The following is a 21,761-nucleotide window of genomic DNA, read 5'->3' on the forward strand; positions in this document are numbered from 1 at the left end:
AAAAGTGTGTTCAGATTTTAGTCGCATCCTTGCTTATTGCTAACCACTGTGAAAATTAACTTGTCACACATTATTAATCCCCTCATGACAAATATGTTACTAAAAATGCTGACTTTTTAAAATTTGTTATCGATGTATTCTTAATCCATAAATTAATCAGGCATCAAAAAATATTTATAATTTGCATATCAAATATATATGTTCTACAACATACACATTTAAACTAGACTTCTACACATGTACACATTTAAACTAAAATCTAGCAACTTTTCTTTAATTGCACATAAAAATTGAATATAGTATTGTCTGTTATGGATGATGCCACCATTTAACCTATAGTATTTATATATTGGCCTCCCTTAAATGTTTTAGATATAGGGGGGACACTTTGGGCCTGATTCATGAAAGCTATCTCAGGCTGGAGAGGATACACTTTTATCAATGAAGCTGGGTGGTCCAGCAAACCTGGAATGGATCTGGTCCGGGAAAACATTTGCTATGAAATAGCAAACGACTTTTAGAAAATCCATTTCAGGTTTGCTGGATCATCCAGCTTCACTGATGTAAATGTATCCTCTCCAGCCTTGGATAGCTTTCATAAATCAGGCTCATGGGAGAACTTGGGTAATCTGGTAAACCTGTAAATCTTTTGCTATCATTTGGTAGATGTTTTCAGTCCTGGACCAGTTCCATTTCGGGTTGCTGGATCACCCAAGTTCCCCCATGATAGTCTTCTCCAGTGTTGGAGAGCTTTATTAAATCAGACCCATTGCAGCTCAATGTTTATAGGCAAGTGACTTAACAAATCATCATTTTGCAGACTATAAAAAATAGATGGTTAAACAGACAAGTATTTTTTTCACAACTTTGTTTCTTTTAGCTTTTTATTGGTTAAATCATTGATTTTTCTCAACATTTATTTATTAACATAAAATGAGGGACACCTGCGGAGGGAAGAGGGATACCAAGACTTGGTTCCGATAGAGGGACTGTTCTTTCAAATTAGGGACAGTGGGGAGGTAATCCTTTCAATTTTTACTACACACGTATCTAGGTACTACATGATCCGGGCATGCAAATAGTTTCTATTGATTCCATAAGTAAGTACAACCATAAATTCAGACTTCATTAAAAGTCATACATAATTTAGAGAATACATTCATTGCTGAGTTTTAACATCAATATCTGAAACACTGAAAGCTACGCAAAGTATTTTGATTTGTTTTTGGGGTGCAAGCAGGTCAAGGTAGTAGACAAAGCTCCAGCAATGCTGTTTAGACAAAAGCCTTGCAGGATGCTGGTTTATACAATTGGCATGTGACCATAATCTAATGTACTGACATCCCGCATGTTTGAAAAATCTCTGTGGATTTCCTCCTGACAACAACTAGTGTTTCTTTTATTCAAGGTCAAGTGTCTCGTTCAATCCATGCTTTTCACAAACTAACTTTTTTTTATTGCTTTTCATGGTAACTTATAAAGGTACCTAAATGGATTGGTATTATTATGTTAGGATGTAAAATATTATTGTAGAAGAAGATTTTAAATATATGTATCATTTTTTTTATAGGATTGTTTTGCATACTTTTTACTTTTTTGTATATGTGTATTTACTAATCTCTTTTATACCAGCGAATCCTTTTCATCAAAATGGGCCTGATTTATTAAAGCTCTCTAAGACTGGAGAGGATACACATTCATCAGTGAAAGCTGGGTGACACAGCAAATCTGGAATGGATCTGGTTCAGGACTGAAAACAGTTAGCGAATGACTTTTAGGAAATCCATTGCAGGTTTGCTGGATCACCCAGATTCACTGATAAAAGTGTATCCTCTCCAGTCTTGGGGAGCTTTATTAAATCAGGCCCACTGTCTGTATGTACAAAGGCTAGTGGCCTGTCATAAGGGTGTAGGTAGATTGTCAGTTGGTTAAAACCACTACAAATGCAGGTGTGCTTAAAGATATTTTCTGGGATGGTGAAGCGTGCTAGGTAAAAGTTAAGTGGCTGTTGAGCTATCCAACTGGTTCCTAAAATAATTTCCAGTCCTTCGTTTTCCAAAATGAAGCAACATTTCAGTGTAGATAGGCAGCCCATGAAATCCTTGAACAAGCAGTTATGGGGAACACATTGTTACTAAAAATATATCACCATTTCCAATCAGTATGCCTGTAGTCTGGGTCCATAGTCCAATTTGTTTTAGATTTGTGTTGTACCCCACACAGGTTGTTTACTTGAGTGTCTAGCAGGGGCAACAATCATATTAATGCTATTGGTTTAGCATTAGAGAGCCAGATACTTGCATCTTCAAAAAATTACGCCAGCCTACACGTTTCCTCCATACATGCTTTCTTGATTCAGCTCTTACAGATACACACTGGGTGCCACTGCCTGTTCAGCTATATAATATTAACTCATCCGTCTTAACTAGTCAGCAGCTGCTCCCTCGTGTAGCCCTGGCCTTCTAGTTTTCCCATGGGACCGGCTGGGGACAGCCTGCAGCATGACAGACTCTCTAGACAGTCAGCAGTCTTTAGAACAAGGTCACAGAATCTTCAGGCAGATTGCCGTCCGTCTCAAACAACCATTTTAAAATTATTATTATATTTATAATATGTTTTGTAATGTCTCTGAAAAATTGAAAAAAAGAAAGGGATTATACTTCTGTGGTGGCCTGTGTCTCCAACCTCCACTACATTCAATTGCTACAGCCTCCTTGGTTGTCGTTACTATTCAACCCTTCTAGACCTTAACAGTGACATTAGGTTATGAGCAAGACAATCATACTAAAAAGCAGACAACCAAGTTGAATGCCTAGGACACTGAGCCTGATTTATGAAAGCTATCCAAGTAAACCTGGGATGAATTTCTTAAGTAATTTGCTATTTGTTAGTAAATGTTTTCAAACCTCCACTAGATCCATTCCAGGTTTTCTGGATCACATAGCTTCACTGATAAAGTGTATGTTCTCATGCCTTGGAAATCTTTAATAAATCAGGCCCATTGAAGGAGGCTGTAATGCAGGAATAGAGGGGTAAATACAACAGTTATCAACAAACATTTTTTTGCCAAACAGATTAAAGTCATTTTAGGGTATGTTTGATGCACAGATTCCAAATATGGTATTGGTTTTGCTAGATTGGCTCTAGTTTTTGAAATAATTACCCTATTATTACCCTATAGAAATATAATGAAACATGTTTGTTTGCAAAATTGAACTAGATATGCCTACGTTTACAAAATTACATTTTTGAAATACTTAATGTCAATATACTCTATACTCAGGTAATTTACAGAACTAATCACAAAGAAGTCATTGAAAAAATCAGTTTGTATGATTTCCTTTTATGCTGATGATCATGCTCCAGCAGTAGTCTGCCAGGGCAGATGTGTCTATCCCACCTGCCCTGTTACCTTTCTTCCATCACCTTTATATCTTGATGGAACCTCTTCTTGTTCCTCACTGAAATTGCCAAGGTTTTCTTTAAATTTTTGCAAATGGCTATGGAGATAGGGTACCTTTATGCTCATAGTAGCACCCAAATCTTTAAATATTTAAGAGCAAGTTTTATACTAGTTCTTCATAGTTTTCTGCTTTATGGCTAACTATGGCAAAATGTACGTTTTGCAATGTACTGAATACATTTTTATAATTTTACCCAGACAGTCACGTGGGTTTGAATGCAGTTTTGTGGCAAATTGTAGCCTATTGAAAAATTTCCTTCTATCTGTTGTACAGTAGTTGTATTGTTACATATAACAGAGAGTTCTTGGTTTCTCACATAGTGAATGTTTTTTTTTCTGTTTGTTTTAGATATCAGAGACATATGCCTTCCTTCCCAGAGAAGCAGTGACAAGATTCCTAATGAGCTGCTCAGAGTGTCAGAAACGAATGCACTTAAATCCAGATGGAGCTGATCACAAAGGTACTGAAAGAGCAATGGTCAATGATTGAAAGTGACCTACTTGTTTTACAGGGTGAGAGGTAGAACTGGTAAGAACATGCCATTTATAGAAGATGTCTTTACAACAAATAACAATGGAGACTTCTTAATAACAGTAGAGTTATCTTCCTATTTAATGTAGCAACCACCGTTCATATTGTTACAGGTTGCCAAAAAAAAGTTAATTGGCTCCTAGCAGCATTTAAAACCAATAGCTATATAAGCCAATAATAGCACTGTAGCTGCTGACACCTTGCCACAATACCTTCTCATAAGCAGTTACCTAAGGTCCTGAAATGTGTATGTTAAAATAAGTTTAAAGCAACATTACATTATATTATGCAATTTCTGCATAACTCTGATGGTGTTTTCCTAGCTTTTACATTTGAACCACACCAGATGCAAATTATTTTTTACTTCTGTCTTAAAACAGGATTTCCCTTACTTCATACTCAAGTGACAGTAGTCACAAAGAATTGTGGGGAAATATCTTTAAATAGGCAAAGACAGTAAACTGTTTTTGTAAAGTAGAAATTGGTTAGCACTTTATTCCTTGTCAGCAGGATGAGAAGTGATGGCAAATTTCCCCGACAGGATATCAGAAAGCTATCAATCAGAGATTCTGCCAGTGTCATCAGGATAAGTGTCCCTAAGGGAATATTACCCCTTTATTTCTGTTCCCCTTTACAATGATCCCCAACACTGAGTTTATAGATACATAATAAAGAGTTGAGAGGTAAGCATAATTCAGTGACATTTCAAGTTCACCAAGGACACCCTGTTTCCTTGAGAAAAGGGTCCCTCATGGCCCCTGGAATTTTGCTTACCTAAATTCTTTTTTGTATTTGACTTTAGTAAATATTGAGCCAGATTTTAAAGTGATGGCTCCTCTTTTGCATTCTTTCTTTAGAAAACAGAAAGAATTTTAGCACATCCACACTGTTGAAAGCTTAGAAGTGTTTGTGTGTTTAAACACACTCAAATTCCTGCAGTTTTTACCTAGTTGAAAAAAAAAACTTACAAACAGACATTATCAGAGTGCAAATAATAAACAACATGAATAAATGTAACATTTATTTATTTTACAGATAATGGGAAACCTCCAACACTGGTGACTAGTATGATCGACTACAACATGCCAATAACCATGGCTTACATGAAGCACATGAAACTTCAACTCTTAAATTCACAACAAGATGAGGTAATACTGCTTTGTGCTGTGAGAAAAGCCTTTTATAATAATTCAGAGTGCAGTTCATGAGTTACATCTTGGCCCATTCCTTAACAATCGTACATTATTTTATGTTATTGTTATTTATTTTTAAAACTATTTTTAGTTTACAACATTGGGCTGGTTGGAGGATTGGTTCTGTGGAATCTGCACAGCAAACTAGCTCACAAATTGACCTTATTAAAGCAGACCTACTGCTGGTAGATCATGTAAACTGCTATTAATTAACTAATTGTTAAGAATGCTAATTGCCTTGATGTAAAGTTGCTCTTTTGGTTACAGTAGTTTCAGTCCACACACATAAAACAAACATGCAGTTTAGACTTCGTGCACACATTAGATGATTCCTATCTGATTATCGCTTCAGGGCTGGTATCGGACGAGAATCTGGCCGTGTATATAGCTCATCCAACGTCGTTCATGGATCCGTCCTGGCGGATGCACGAACGACAACCTATCCTAATACAAGTGAAGGGTAGAGAGCCACTCGCTTGTTTCCCCCTCTCCATAGAGCAGAACGGCGCTGTATGTACAGTGGGCATTCATGCATCTTTCAGTCTTCTTTCATGTTGGAAAGGATCATGAAAGATTCTTTTCAATTACAAAAATCTAATCTAATCTGTACATAGCCTTAAGCTGCGTACACACGGCAAATTTTTCTCGCCCGATAATCGGTATCGGCCAATTATCGGGCGAAAATCTGCCGTGTGTACAGTCCTGGCGGATCCATGGACGATGGACGACGACCGATCCTAATGAAAGGGAAGGGGAGAGCGCACAGCAGGGTGCCGCTCCATCGCTCCCCCCTCCCCTCTCCATAGAGCATGAACGGTGCTGTATGTACAGCATCGTTCATGCATCGTGCAGTCTTTTCTCCTTGGAAAGGATCGTGAAAGATCCTTTCCAACGAGAAAAATTGCAGGTGTGTATGCAGCTTTACTCTATAGCTATTACTTGAACACCTGAGCTGCTTATTCATTCTTGGTCAGTGGTTCATAAATCATCAGGAGGATCAGAACACCAACTAGGCAAGCTGTTTATTAAACAATTACAAAATTGCCTGGCATATGTGCTTAGCAAGTTAAATTTCAAGTTCAGACTCTAGAAACATTCTTGTCATCGCTATTATAGCTGCATAGAAAGTCATTGCTGAATTCAACATTGTGGAAGTTATTTATTCTTAACAGGACAGTGACACTATCCTACATGTAAATGACAATCCTCTTTTGCTTTTAGCTATTCCATTGTGATAATATCATTGACTTATCAAATGAAAATGAGAGTGGTGGTGGAGTGATATAGGTTGCCTAAAAGTTATGGGGAAATAGCAGTATAAAAGTTTTTTTTCTGATTATTTTTAAGCATACTGGTAAGATTGAAAGTGTCTAGATTTAAATTAACTAAATCACCAATGGTCCACTCTAAACTACCCATTCCCAATACTAATTCGCAATTAAGAAATCAGACCTCTGATCAGACACTTTTATTATGGCAGCAAGCCAGAAGTCTAGGTGGCTGGCCAGTACTTGCTCAGGATCCAGACAGCTCAGAGAAAGCCTTGCAATGAAAGCTGGAGCTCAATGGGTCTGCCTGCTGCCAAAAAAGTCTTTGATTGATGGTCTGCATACTTAATTACACAACATGTTGAAGGCGGGGAGGGAATGATGAGAAAATATTTATCATAACTTCAGTGCCATTTAAAGAACTGCAAACTTATATTACAATTACTTTACTAATACCACTAAATTGAGGCTGTAATAAAGGAAAATGATCTTTTTGAAAATTAGAATAGAAAGAATAAATGCAAAAAATCACAACGTTTCTAACCAATTTGCCTTTTCTTTTTTTGCTTTTCATTCTGGTCTTTTTACATAGAAACAGCTGAACTTTCACAAAGGGTCTTTTTAAGGATTTATATACTGTAGTTACATTTATCTTTTAACATTTAATTTTATATTTTTAAAGTCACACTGCTTTCCCCTCTCCAACACGTTTTCCAAGCTGCCTCTTAAAAAGTCTTGTGTCCAGGTTCTTCTTTTTTGCACATACACACAAAAGACTCCAAAGGCCATCAAACTTTCATATTAATGGTGGATAGTTATTCCACGTGGTCAGATATTGTGCCCTCAAGCTTACTTCAGGGCAAACATGTTTTTTTATGTTAACAGAGAAAGGAGAGGACAGGGAGCAACAACCAAATAATCCTGGTGATTGAAAAAGAGTTCTGTCTAGCTTCCACATAAGAAGCAGTAAAGTACAATTACTTTGATGCCTTTTTAGGCAGAAAGCACCACACACACACATATAGAGAGAGAATGCCCAAATATCGTTGCTATCGTTTAAACACTTGCTGCTTGGATATTCCAGATTAAGCTGATCATCTTTACATAAATCTAATAATAAATAGTAATTTAAATGTATATAGATTAACTTTAAAGTGATATGTGCTTTAATGCCACCATTAGTTTTAAGTTTTGTATTTGCAATTCTTTCTAGCTTCCAGCTTGTGGTATGAACAGCTGTCCATGGCATTTTCTAATTCTTATTGGCGTCTAAACTTGGAATACTGACTGTATTGACTGTTAGTGCTTCAAGTAAAGTGGTGAATGAAAAGACATGACACTCTTATATCTGGACTGTCAAGGTGTCAGCGTGGATCAGACTGAGAGGCTTGCTGAACACAAGTCATCCATCAGTACCAATAACAATAGATGTGCAGTACCTAGACACTATACAAATGCTTCCCTCTACAGATCTGCTACTTATATAGACATGCTGGGAAATGTATGTATTCAATAGGCTGAACATTTTTAAAACTTGCACCGATCTTCCTATGCCATTAAATAAGGGAGGCTAAACATTGATTTACTTATTTGACATACAGTAAAAGCCAAGATGCACAGTCATTAGAATTCATATCATCTTGTTTTCTAAGGGGCCTTGTTACATGTGTATCAGAACCCACCTATATTGATTAGACATTCTACTGATGTTTCTTCTTTTTCTTAAATGTGATAGGGACTCAAGTCATACTTTCATCTCTTTTATCAGACCCTTACATATATTGAAATACAAGTGTACTTAGAGACATGAATCAGAAAATGGGCAGTCATCTGACTGCTGAAAATCTTTTTTTTTTTTTTAACATATCTTATGATATTGCTTGTCTGCATTGTAACTGCTTATCTCAGTTTTGATAGGAAAAAGCAACAAAGGTGCTAGACTGAGCTATAAAGCCACATTGATAAGATGATAATGACATTAGTCGAGGTGAAGCCAGGCTCATGCTATGATAAAAAGCTAATGTATGATTTAACTAACCAGCATTTTCTAAGGTAATTGGCGTTTCCCCTAAAATTGGCCATATGTTAGACATTGTGAGCCCTTCTGAGGGACAGTTACAGTGACGTTACTGTGACTCCTTACAGCGCTGCACAATATGTCAGAGCTATATAAATTACCAGAAAATAATACAAACTCTATACCTGCAGGATGAAAGCTCCATAGAAAGTGATGAATTTGACATGAGCGACTCCACCAGGATGTCAGCTGTGAACTCTGACCTTAGCTCGAACCTTGAAGAAAGGATGCAAAGTCCTCAGAATCTTCATGGACAGCAAGATGGTAAGATTTTATTTGTAAGATATAAAATTTGATTGCACTTGGTGGTTTACAATCAGTTCTCCTATTTGAAGAGCCAATATCCATAATGTATTAGTAGATTTTTTTTAAAGCATTACTAAAAGCAGTTGAGGTAAGTGAAAAGGACATGGGAAGATAAGTGTTAAAGACATAAGAAAAAGGTACCATTAGAATATTTTTAATACAGATTTTTTGTCCAGTAAACCAGGAAAAAATGCCAGCTGTTTGTGCTGATGTAAGCTTTTTACATCAACACAAAAAGATAACAAGTATGAGTACCAGGTAGTAAAAACTACAATGCATGTAAAGGGTTACTCTCAGTATGAAAATTTTGATTACAGTTAGGAGAATATTCAATAGCACAACACTTTACCTTGTGCACCTAATGTATTTAGGAGGTAAGTAGAGAGGTGCTAGAATTACATTGTGAGATGCCAGGTGAATATACCAGGTCTTCCACCATGAGTTGAGTGTGCTTTTGCTTAAGAACAAGAAACTTGATCTCAACTAGAATTGTGCACTGGAACTTTGTTGCGCATGCCTTCCACAGGTGACAGGTAGCATTAAGTTTAGGAATACATACTAGTTGTAAAAGCAGAAAAAAATAGTTTTGGTTAAATTACAGAAGAGTTGGACCCACTGTCATGTTTGTATTGCTGTCTGGGTTCCTCCTAGGAGATTACCTCCTTTTTTTTATTTTGGTATCCATTGTCAGAAGACAGAAAGTAAAAGGAAATTCTTACCATTTGAGTTGTGATTTGGGCAATAGGTGAGGAAAAATCCTCTGTTTTAGGAACATTTTTGGGGGGCTTAAGCAATTTTGTAGATTATTTAGAGAAGTTTCCTGTCATTTATTGTTGTGTCATTAGCACAGGAAGTAAAAGGAAATCTCCCTAGTGAAAGGAAATCTTACAAACAGCAAATAAAAATAAAACAAATAACCTGAAAGGGATTCTGCAGGTTTATTCTGTAGATGTTGTGATAAAACTTGCAAGAAAGGAGATGATATTTGTTTACTGGAACTGCTTAAAAAGGTATAGTTTTTTTCTAAGGATCCTAACCAATTTCCTAAACAGTAAGAAAACAGTGCACTATGTATATACTATATATGGAGAGAATACACTTTCATCAGTGAAGCTGGGTGATCCAGCAAACCTGGAACTGATCAGGTCCAAGAATAAAAACATTTGCTAACAAATAGCAAATTACTTTTAGGAAATGCTTTCTAGGTTTATTTGATCACCCAGGTTCACTGATGAAAGTGTATTCTCTCCAGCCATGAAGAGCTTTATTGAACCCTTTGGGTCCAAACAATGTAGCCTTTCCTGGAGTGTTTCTATTGCTTGTATCTCTAAACATGTATCTGCCAGTGTCTGAACATACATTTCACAATCCTGGCAAACAATCCTCTGCGGTTTACAAAAATACAGCCAGAATGTCAGCATAGCTACCAGGCAATGAGTATTTTGCATGCATGTCAGCCATGGCAGCTACCATTATTTTCTCATGTCAGAATTTTTTCACATTTCAGCTTTGAACAGCCAGGTACTGTTTGTTTTAAGCTTACCTAAAACATAGATTTTTCAATTATTAAAACACTTGCAAAAATAAGATTAAGACCATTGAAAACCTCTAAAACACCACTGTGGATAAATTACAAATTTAAACTGTCATTTGGGACCTTGTCAGTAATCGTATTTACTCTCAGCCTCTCTTCCTAGTCCGTTTCTTATTGAGCTTTATTGATTTGTGGTGTTTACTGTTATTACACTCTAAGTGCCCATACAAATCAAAGGTAACTGGTGTTGTCTGCAATGAACCTATGAAGATATATGCACATTTCTAAAAAAAAACAGCAAGAAACTAATAGAAACTATGCCTAGGTTTGTTTAAACAAAACCTTTTTAAATTTTAGTGTGTTTTTTGATTTCTATTGTTTTATTAATAATATCGTTTAAATGCATTAAAGGGTGTCATACACAATAATAATAAAATAACATGCTGACCTGTAATAATTGATACTTGAGAAAACAAAGCTTGGCATTCGCATCTATGTCAACTCTATGTTAATTTGCTGGTATTAAAATCAACATACTGTTCCATGCTACCTACAGTCTGTGCCTTTGCAGAGTATGAGTTTAAATACCAAACAATAATTGACAAGAAAAGGCTTTGTGTTACCAGCTTTACCTGCAGTTCAAACACACCTGTATAGGGCACACTGCATTCTAAGATTAAGACTTACCCTTAGAGCGCTTTAGCTTTGTAAGAAACTGCCTATTGCTGAGTACAACCACAGTTTGTGGAAATCCACCTAACTTACTTGCTACACATCCTTTTTGTAGATTGATTTAACATGTTGCGTTTAAGGCCATACCTTTACCATCTTTTAACAGATATGTAGTTTAACAAATGGCATTAATTAGAAACTGTAAAAGAAAAGCTGTTTGTATTCATGTGGGCTAGACCTCTATTGCAATTCCATAATTTGCTGTTTCTGGTTATACTAACCATTCAGTTATGTTCTTTCGGCTTTAAACTTGGCTTGGCTTGCTCCTGGACCAGGCACAGGCAAACTATGGCCTGTTGGGCTTTTTAATCCGGTCCATCAAATATTAGTACAAAATTGTCAACTAGCAAAAAAGATTGACCAGTAACACTGTTCTCACTAATATTGATTGATTGATGATTTGAAAGTAAGTTTTTTTTTTTTTTTTTTTTTTTTTACTTTTAACTAATGGCTTTTACGCGTAATTTATGTCAGTTCATACAAACACTCCCCATTCATTTGGTACTGTCCCAGGCCCATCTGTCAAATTTTAAAACTCATTGGGGCCCCTGAGCCAAAAGGTTTGCCCACCCCGTCCTAGTCATTTGCAACATTGGGACATCATTGGTTAGAACTTGGATTGGAATATCTAAAGGTCTAAAAATATACTTTGGTTTGGTTCGGTTTTACCTATGAACTGGGGCAAGACAGACAATTCCAACACTACTAAAAAGTTGGTATAGACCATTCCATCTGCCTCTGGTTAAGACTAGACACCTCTTTAACTAATTCCTTAGTGCTTTATTGCACAACATCTGCAAGAACAATTTTACCTGAGGTTCCCAAAAATCCAAACAACAAAAAAACTTGATGTTCCCACAATTGTTACCATACAAATCACATGTCTGTTGGGTATAATGGGTGATGTTTTGTTTAATTTATTGCTTATTAAGGATTAGTAACAATAAATGAAGACCTTCATATAAACTCCTGCTAAAGGTAAGTATTCATACATTAAGTGAATATATAAGAGCACAAAGTATACCTACATAATTTATATATACAAGAACAAAGTAAAAACTCAGCTGAACTGACATAGTCTGTGTGGGTTTTTAAAGCCTCTGTTTGAAATAGCTGAGGAAAACTGTGTGACCTTAAATAAAGAGCGACATACAGTAAGTCGATGGGAAGGCATTGATCGCTGTCATGGTAACAGTAATCTCTTGAAGTTCAGACACACTTTGCACAGAATGGCATACCTTTTTTACATAACAGAGTAGGAATCAGCTAGTAAATATGATCGCAGAATGCATCAACACCAAAGAGCTTGCTTTCCAGGCTCAAACATCGATGCTTATGTACATAATGTAGTGGATGTAAAGTACTAGATAGTTTACCTTTGCTCAAAAAGGGTGTAAATTATACATTTGCTAGGTGGCTGGGGTGTTTAGGTTTTTTTTTTAAATAATAAAATGTGCCCATAATATGTATAATTTACAAAGCCTAAAAAGTCACTGTATTTTATTATTCTCATTTTTTCTCAAACATAGCGGTCACCATGCTCAACAAAATGAAGACACATGAGAACAACTAAACCATAGTGAGACATTCAACTTTGACTAACTATTACTCCATTCAAGCTCTCTAAATATTCATATCAGTGTTGGTGATCTATTGCCCCCCTACCTTTCCCAAATTAGATGAATTGAACAAAAATGATATCTGAAGTGATACATTATATATCAAAGATGGAGCAATACACTTATTTTAAGTAATAGTTATGTAATGGGGAAGCAGGAGATACTGGGATGTGTTTAGGGGCAGTGTGTGTGAATAACACAAGGGTACCTTCAAAAAAGAGCTAATATAAAAGAGAAAATTAAATGTAAGTAATGAATAATAATGTTTTGTGCAAACAAACACAAAAAGCAAGACTGAAATAGTGCATAAGGCATGCACAATGATACTGTATGTAGTGTATGGAGCAAGGAGAACAATCAAACAACAGAACTGAGCAGGAAAAGTGTTGATATGATATGAAAGACCTTAACACAGTTTTCTGAAGCTTTATGGCTTAGGACAGCAAGGTATTAACAGTGCTCAATGAACTATAAATTTAAAGTTATGTCCAACTTCACCATTCCCCAGGTCACAAAACAGACTTCTATTTATAATATCCCCTCATTCATGCCAGATCTGAATGCATAGACCTTTTTCATACCAGTAGACTGATGCAGTGAAAACCATAATTCCAACATTCAAAATTTTGCCCACCTTTATCATTGAAACGAAAAGTTGGTAAACTAACTTCAGACAGCCAGTAAGATGACCACCCCCTTTATTACATTTTAAATATGTGTATGGCAATAGTAACTGTAAATGTTTCCTATTAACAGTATAAATGTTTTTATCTAAAATTCACCAACTTTTACACAAAATGTACACATTTGACACAATGTGAAGAAAATGTGCAAACATGTTTTTTTATTACTTCACATGCATTAGGAATTTGTAACATGATTCTGGTTGGTGTGACTATTTATCATCTACATAAATCTAGATTAATATCACGAAGCCAGACAAGGTATTATGTGCTCTACTGTTATTCTATACTGTGTATGAACCATCATCTACTGCTGTGTCATTTTATTTGATTGATAGATCTGTGTCACAGAATAATAAATTGATAGCTGGGTAGATTTGGCACCTTGATACAGTTCGTATTTGGAAAAGAAAAGTGTGTTTCTGGAAACGTACATTTTAACCTTTCTTGAATAAATACCTCTGATTGAAGCACTATTACACATTAGATTATTGCTTATTTGTTTTAGGCATGAGATGTCCATTTGACAGCATGTTCTGTACCAAACATGCTCTCCTTCACCTAAACTGGTCTCCACAGTGAATTACTGAGGAGCACATGAAGCAAAGTATCTAAATACACAACCGATGCTCCTGCTAAAAGATTTTCAAAGTAATGTACATTGACTTGTGATTTGGGGTATTTGTGCATAGTTTAGGAAGGACAACACTTTTAAAACCCACAGTTGTAAATGCCCTATTTAATCATCTATTCTTTATCTATCTATTCCCCATTCATTGTCAATCAGCACTTCATACCTCATAAACCTAAAGACACTCTCTAAATCTCCACTCATCAAAGATTTACATAACCTGACAATTATTTATTACTAAAAAAGCAACATACCTGTATTCCTTTATGACTATAATGATGATGATCATAGGCCTAAATCATGACATTTCTCTCTTTCACTATTGCATCCCACCATACATTTTTGATAATATTATAGTTCTTCTTGTGTTATCATTCTATATGTTTTTGGCAAATAAAATGATTGTAATAGAAAGTTATTCACTGACATTTAAAGGAGTACACAAGTTATCTAAAAGATGTCTGTAATACATGCACATAAACATATAAAACAAGAAAAAGCAATCCGAGTATTAGAATGTTCTCAACATCCATATCAAATCAAACCTAAGATCCAATTAAGATGAAGTTGACTCAGTCATTCATTTAAAAGAAGGCTTCCTCCAGCCTAACCACACATAGCGCATAGTCCTTACAATCGGCACTTGTCAGACATAATTTTCCAGTGGCATTTCTTGACAGTGTGGACATATTACAGTAACATATGCACATTGCTTCGGGCGATTCTGTTTCATGCTAATTATGGTGGATCATGTGCCTTTATGCAAGTTAGCATTTTGTCCAATTGAAAATTATTCATATAAATCCAGATTCAGCCTTGTCAAAACACAGACAATTGTGTCAGTAACACGTGTCTCTTATTAACACCTTGAATGACCATCTTTTTATTACAGTTTTTTGGTGCTTACACTGATTTGTGTAACCCTTTGTTGCCAGTCCTTATTTTAAATCATTTGAAACCTTTAGTTACTATAATACACAGGAAGGCTTGTATGAAGGTCAACGGATAAATCTGAGAATTTTGCTCAATATTGTGAAATGAAATTTATTTTTCTGAAACTAAAATGCATGCCTTATTTAATTTACAGATGTTCAAGCCTCAAATTTTGTTAAAATCAATAGGGGGGTATGACCTGGCTTTGAGCACACATTTTTGAGGGCCTCCTGCTGTCCCCCTGCCAAACATCTCTTTAAATACTGGATTTTTACAATAGCTGGGTGAAGAAATTAATGGACTTATATTTAGATCAACACTACATAAGTTTTCAGGTTGCAAGTGAAAACGTTCAGATCTAATATTGCCAGATGTTGAACATGTAAATACGGAGGCCAACTACAGGCCTTGCTCATGCACTGGGATAGCCAAAACAATCCCTGGCTTTACATCAAGGAATCTGAAACTGGAGCAAGCCATAAATTCTCATAGCTACTAATAGCTGCCTCCATGATGGCCCACACATTTGTTGAGTCTCTTTTATGTTTTTGTGGGTCATTTGTGGGTTCTGAAGCATTAGAGATGCTTATGTGAGTGGATTACTGTCCTACCCAAATTTTAAACGTTGGGGAATATTCTGGCCTCTTGCATTGAGCTGAATAGATTTTGCACAAATCTCAAAATGTGAGTACACTCCAATGTTAAAAAAATCGGATAAAACCAATTTCCCATTCTATTCTAAATCTCATCTGGTAGTATCCTGTATGGGCCCCCACCAGCTGTTTACAGTGTCACTGGCTGGGACCAAGGCAGTGAACGACTAACCAGGTAACATTTTTATTTTAACAATTGGTTACACAAAACTGTGTTTTTTCACAATTAGAATTTTTTTAATACCTGCAAACATAAAAAAATCAACCAACCACCTTTCTACATCACATGTTTTTTCATAGCAAAAAAATCTTTAATACCTGCATGATCAAATTTCACAACGCTACACCAATTTTATCTTCAGATTATATAGCTATATACAATGAATCTGTGACATTAATACATCTGGGCTCATGCCAACTGCAAAAGTACTCACTTTGTGAACATGGGTACTTAATTAAAAAGAAAGATTTATATTGTTCCTATGGTTTATACAAGTTTATAGACATGACACTTAGTTCAAAGCATTTCAGGCAGATAATACTGATAACATGGTGTGTATTTTGTTGCAAGGAGTCCAAAGGCGCCAACTAAAATTAGTGGTCCTAAAGGTGTTTAAGTTGTTTTAAACAATCTGTTGGTCATTTATAAATTATTTAAATATTAATAATAATAAAATATTAATGGACATGGACATTGTATTCATTCACATAGGACATCAACAACACTATCTCATTCCCTGCTGCAGATCTTACTTCAACAACCCCAGTTTAATTAGCTGCTGAAGTAGTCTTCTAACTGAACATGTAACAAAGACAAAAGTCTTTCATTAAAATTACTATTATATGCAAAACGTTGATAGGGCAAGGTGCTCTCCCTGCAGCAAAATGAACATGTTCATGCCAGTGTGTGGAATGATTACATTCAAAAAAAGAAACAATACAGTCTAAAAATGAAACCTTACTAGTTTCTAATGGTGGAGTTGTTATAATATGTGAACATTAACAATTTTGTTTGCATTTTTAAACTGAAAGGGCTTAACATATACAAAATAGCCTAAATCCTAAAAGTAAACATCCAGAAAAAATGCATTTAAAAAATATAAAAATGATTATTTGAAAATCATTAATAAACAAAACAAAAGATGTAAAAGGGAAACAAATGTGCAAAGCTTCAAAATAAAAGACAGGTTGCAAAAGAAAGTAAAAGGTTTTAAACATATTAATAAAATATCAGATCTGCGCATGTAGGCTATTTAAGCATGTCTTGGGACAGGAAACTGGGGTCCAAGAAAAGGTGAATTTACTAAACACATTTTTTGCTCTGTGTACACAAAGGTGGAGCTCAAGTCCAAAATGCAAATAGCAATGTCACTGCCTTAAACAAACTACAACAGCTCAACATTATGGGACCATTCCTGTTTAATATCTTAATAAATTATATAGTTTCTGTGTTTGCAGATGACACCAAAGTATGTAATGTAACTAAAGTCCATACAGGATGCCTATAATCTACAAGTAGACCTGAATGTATTGTTTGATTGGGCAGCCAAGTGGCAAATGACATTCAATATTGAGAAATATAAAACTTATGTACATGGGGCTAACAACATGCATGCTTCATACTGTCTAGGGGTAATACATTTAGAGGAGTCAAAAACTGAATAGGATCTGGGGGCGCTGGTAGATCATAGACTTAATAATAGCATGCAATGCCAAGCTGCAATATCTTAAGCTAGCAAAGTACTTTCTTGTATTAAAAGAGGAATGGACTGCAGAGATGGAGACATTATCCTGCCCCTATAAAAAACATTGGTCAGGCATCATCTGGAATATGCAGTCCAGTTTTGGGCACCAGTTCACATAAGGGATATTGTGGAATTGGACAGATTGCAGAGAATGGCAACTAAACTATCAAAAGAAATTGAGGGACTGGGCTATGAGTGGAGATTAGCTGAACTGAATCTATTCTTCCTTGAGAAAAGACGTTTAACAAGCATATGATCACCTTATATAAATATATAAATGGTCCATATAGAGAACTTACTTTACAATTATTCACTTTAAGGTCATTGCAAAGGATAAGGGGGCATTCTTTGTGTCTGGAGAAAAAGGAGTTTAACCTCCACTTATGGAAGGGATTCTTTACAGTAAGATTTGTGAAAATGTGGAATAGACTAAGTAAAGACAACAGAGACTGTTGATCCAGGGAACATCCAATTGCCTCACAGGATCAGAAAATAATTTTTGTTTCCCCCTGGTTGGAGCAAATTGAACCCAGCTTTATAAGCGTATTTTTATCTTCCTCTGGATCAACTGTGCATTTATGGTTTTATCTAGAATATTCTGGTTTGTAGTACTTTTTTTTTCTAGTGGTTAAACTTAATAGACTTTTGCCTTTTTTTCAACCTTACTATGTAACTGTGTAACTGGTATATTGTTTGTTCCTGCCTTATTGTAAGATTGTGGAAAGCCAATGGCATCAAGGTTTTTCCTTTGGGCAACAGAAAGACAACAGAGCAAAAATTTTTAGTCCTTTTCCTATTCTTGATAACATAGAGCAGCATGGTTCTGTAACCCTTTATAAATGAGGGCAGTGTAAAAGATAAGTCTGTGCAGCTAACTAGATCTATGCATATCTTATTGAGCTTATCAAACAGATATAAAAAACTTACATTGTATATTTAACAGACCAGAAGAGACCAGACATTCATTTTTAGTGTTTACATACCTTAGCATTTCAAAAAAGGTTTAATGGGTTTTACTTTAAAAGTGTCAGAAGTGGAGCTGGTGACTTGCTTTCTTTAATACAGACTATATGTGATCTGCTTTAGCTAGCTGAAACTGAAAAATGCCAAAAACAAAAAAAATACACTTACCTTCAATCCTGCAGCCCAGTCAATCGGTTGTCTACCCTTTTATGTAAAGTGAAATTTCTGAGTTTAGGTACGCTTTAAATGTGAAATTTGCAAGCAACAGGTTTGTCATCCTCATGTCTACATCACTGTTTGGTGAGTCATTGACACAGAACAAGACTATTTGTATCAGGTGGCAGAACCCCTTATATTTACTTTGATTGGTCCTGATCAGTAAATTACAAATTTGACAAGCAAGGATAAGGATAACAGACCTGGATCTTTCCCTTTCAAAACCAAGTAAATGATAGCAGCTTCCAGGGTTAAAAGGTGTGTTGATATGTGACCTTCCTATAAATAAAATACTAAGAAAGAAAGGCAGCAATACTGCTGATTACAACTCTAGTTGTAAAATTGTTAATTGTATCAGACCAATTTTTGTGTAGGCTGAATATTTATTGTTGAGCTGTGCCATGTGTTTCTCAACCTACTGTGTTAGTTGGAAAACAAGCACATGTAATATATGAATATGTACCATGTGGCAGTTAAAGAAATACTAACTTTAACAACTTATTATATAATATGATGATAATAGGGAATGATTCTCTTTATGTGAAACTTGCAAGACATTTTGTATATTTCCAAATTAAATAAGTTTTTGTAATGCAAATTACAGTGTTCCATAAGAATAATGGCTTAGAAAGCAACTTTCATGGCAAAGCTGGAACACAGAGAGCACAATAGCATTATTTCTCTGATACTTAAGTAGATATTGAATACAAGACTGATCTACGCTTTAGTGAATTGCAGAGTCTTCATTTATTAATGCCATGGCTCAGTGACCCAGATGAGAAAAGCCTTGTGCTCTGGACCTTATACTGACTCCGTTTAACTGGCAGTGAAAAATATAATGAAAAAATGATGAGACTGCAGATGTTATGGATACAAGTCTTCTGAGCCATCCAGCAACACAATGGTCATTGTTGAGCTGCCTGCAAGCCCAATCTGATCAATCTTTTATTAAAATCTTTAATGTGGGTCAAACATGCTCCGATATCCAAAAGTAAATCAAAGTCATCTGTGTGAAATAAAAGAGTAAATCAAAGTCTTGTGAGTGAGTAGTAGAATAGGTTTTGGAGAAGAGAAAACTCTGGAGGTAACTTTAAAAAAAAAAAAGAAAAACATAAAATGAACGCTAGGACACCCTAAGTAAAAAGATATGAGATACTGTATTGAAATTCTTATGAATGAGGTCTAAAGAAAAGCTTGTTTTTTTATTTTTATGGACTAATAAGCAAGCATGTGGGTGGCATGTACCAATGGCAAATAAAACAATAAAAAGAAGAAAAAAAATAACAAAAACAGAATATAGCACAAAATTCCTCCCTATACAGAATTATCAGCTCTTTTTAACAGTTCCTTTACACACTGACACTGGCTGCTGTGAGGAGGCTGAATTATCCATTCTTTTAGATTTGGCAAAGTTTTCTGCCAAAACCCCAACCCTATGGCAGTTGGGTATTCAAACTGAACAGAAGTTTGCTTTTCGTTTGATTAGATAATTGAAGTTAAATATTCACACAATTTATTGTGTAAAGATTCTCAGCTTCTTTTGTAAATCAGCCTTATAATCTTAGGGATCAAAGAATGATATTTCAGAGCTCCAGTCTCATCATTTAGATTCTGTGCTCACTCATGCAAGTCCTTGGTATCCCCTAAACATATGTTTAGTGTGATGGTGTGCATACCACTCTGTTTGGGGCTGTGATTACTTTTTTGCCAACAGCCCAGCTACAATGTAGGGTGAGTTTATGTCCACCCTGATCACACATGTTGACTGTGGTTTGAATTTATGCAGCAGCATCTGGAATGTGTTGGCCAAAAAAAAACTGTCCTACGTCCTTAAACTGCTATGATTATAATAGACATAGTAATGTCACAATCCAATACAACTATTGCATGAGCAAAATGAGGCAACTCCACCCAACTTCCCATCTCTGCCCATTGAAGGCAAATACAAACTCCCTAATTCAGTGGTAATAAAGGCTAAGTGCACACTAATAACTGGACTTCGCCTGCTATTTGGATGCATGTGATTTTATTTATTGCAGATAATTCTCATTTCTTTTGTTAGGATTAGGGTCCATGCAACCTCTCCTTACATGCACTAAAATTCCATAGAGATCGTATAGCTACTAGGTGCATTTTACCTTTTTGTAAGGATCCAAAACATGTTTCTGATGAGAGCCAGCAGAAGTCCCAGGAGAAACTTAATAAAAAACATAGAGATTCCTGATGAAAATAAATTTCAGTGACAGTGATAGCAATACCTAGATGTTATTAGGAAATATGTATTAGGACAACAGAACCAAGCAAATTTACCCTCTTTATGAATATGTAGGAAACTCTAAAGTAATGTAAGGATTCGTTTTCAGGGATTTTAAAGATTTTCTCTCTGCCAGGGGGACTGACAACAGCTCTTCCATTGGGAGGTTATGTACATAGCATGTTGTTAATATGTTTTATTAATTGGTTTCAGAAATACACAGATGCATATGGTGTACATGGTCTCCATAGTCTTGCCTATGACGTGAGTTGTATTTCCATGATCTCCTTGTGGCGATGTCTTGTTTTTAGTAAGCAAGAAAGATTGTGCCTGCAGAGATTCACTCTTGTCAGCAGCAGCATTTCTCACCCCCTCTGCCAGGCCGAGAGCTCTGTGTTCCTACTGAGACAGCATCCACTCCATCTGTATATGAGCTTCTCTAACATTAATAGGGTTACATTAACCCTGCAAGTTGTAGCAGACTTTATTCTGCAAGGGATGAAGAACAGGACCTTAAAAGCCCCACAGAAAACAATATGCTGAGGAATTTTGGTTTGTATAGAATAGTATATAAAATCACCCCATTCCTATGAAAGAAAGAGCTGGAGTCTTCAGGTCCTAAATATTAATAACAGTGTTGTGTATCATCTCTTAGCAGCTAAGTATCAGAAGTCAACTTCCAGTAGTGTGTTTGCAGGTTCTCCCTGTGTTTGCGTGGGTTTTCTCCGGGTACTCCGGTTTCCTCACACATTCCAAAAACATGCAGTTAGGTTAATTGGCTTCCCCCAAAAAAATGACCTAAGACTGTACTAAAGATTAACTTTCATAAACATTAACATACATAAAGACATTAACCTATGTATGAGATAGGGACATTAGATTGTGAGGGACAGTTAATGACATGCCTATGTTGTAAAGCGCTGCGTAATTATGTTGGCGCTATATAAATACTGTGTAAT

At 35.8% G+C, this 21,761-nt stretch overlaps 1 protein-coding gene across 2 annotated transcripts in view; it reads left to right on the forward strand.

Annotated features, from left to right (window-relative positions):
- The window catches only part of NOL4 (nucleolar protein 4), a 152,883-nt gene that overhangs the window by 85,526 nt on the left and 45,596 nt on the right, over positions 1 to 21,761 (forward strand). For both annotated transcript variants that reach the window (XM_072411266.1, XM_072411265.1), the window contains exons 3-5: positions 3,813 to 3,924; positions 5,031 to 5,143; positions 8,665 to 8,797. In XM_072411266.1, the coding sequence (XP_072267367.1) occupies positions 3,813 to 3,924; positions 5,031 to 5,143; positions 8,665 to 8,797 (358 nt within the window). The remainder of the gene's footprint in view (positions 1 to 3,812; positions 3,925 to 5,030; positions 5,144 to 8,664; positions 8,798 to 21,761) is intronic.

Source organism: Pyxicephalus adspersus, chromosome 5, assembly GCF_032062135.1.
Source record: "Pyxicephalus adspersus chromosome 5, UCB_Pads_2.0, whole genome shotgun sequence".
Taxonomy (NCBI): Eukaryota; Metazoa; Chordata; class Amphibia; order Anura; family Pyxicephalidae; genus Pyxicephalus; species Pyxicephalus adspersus.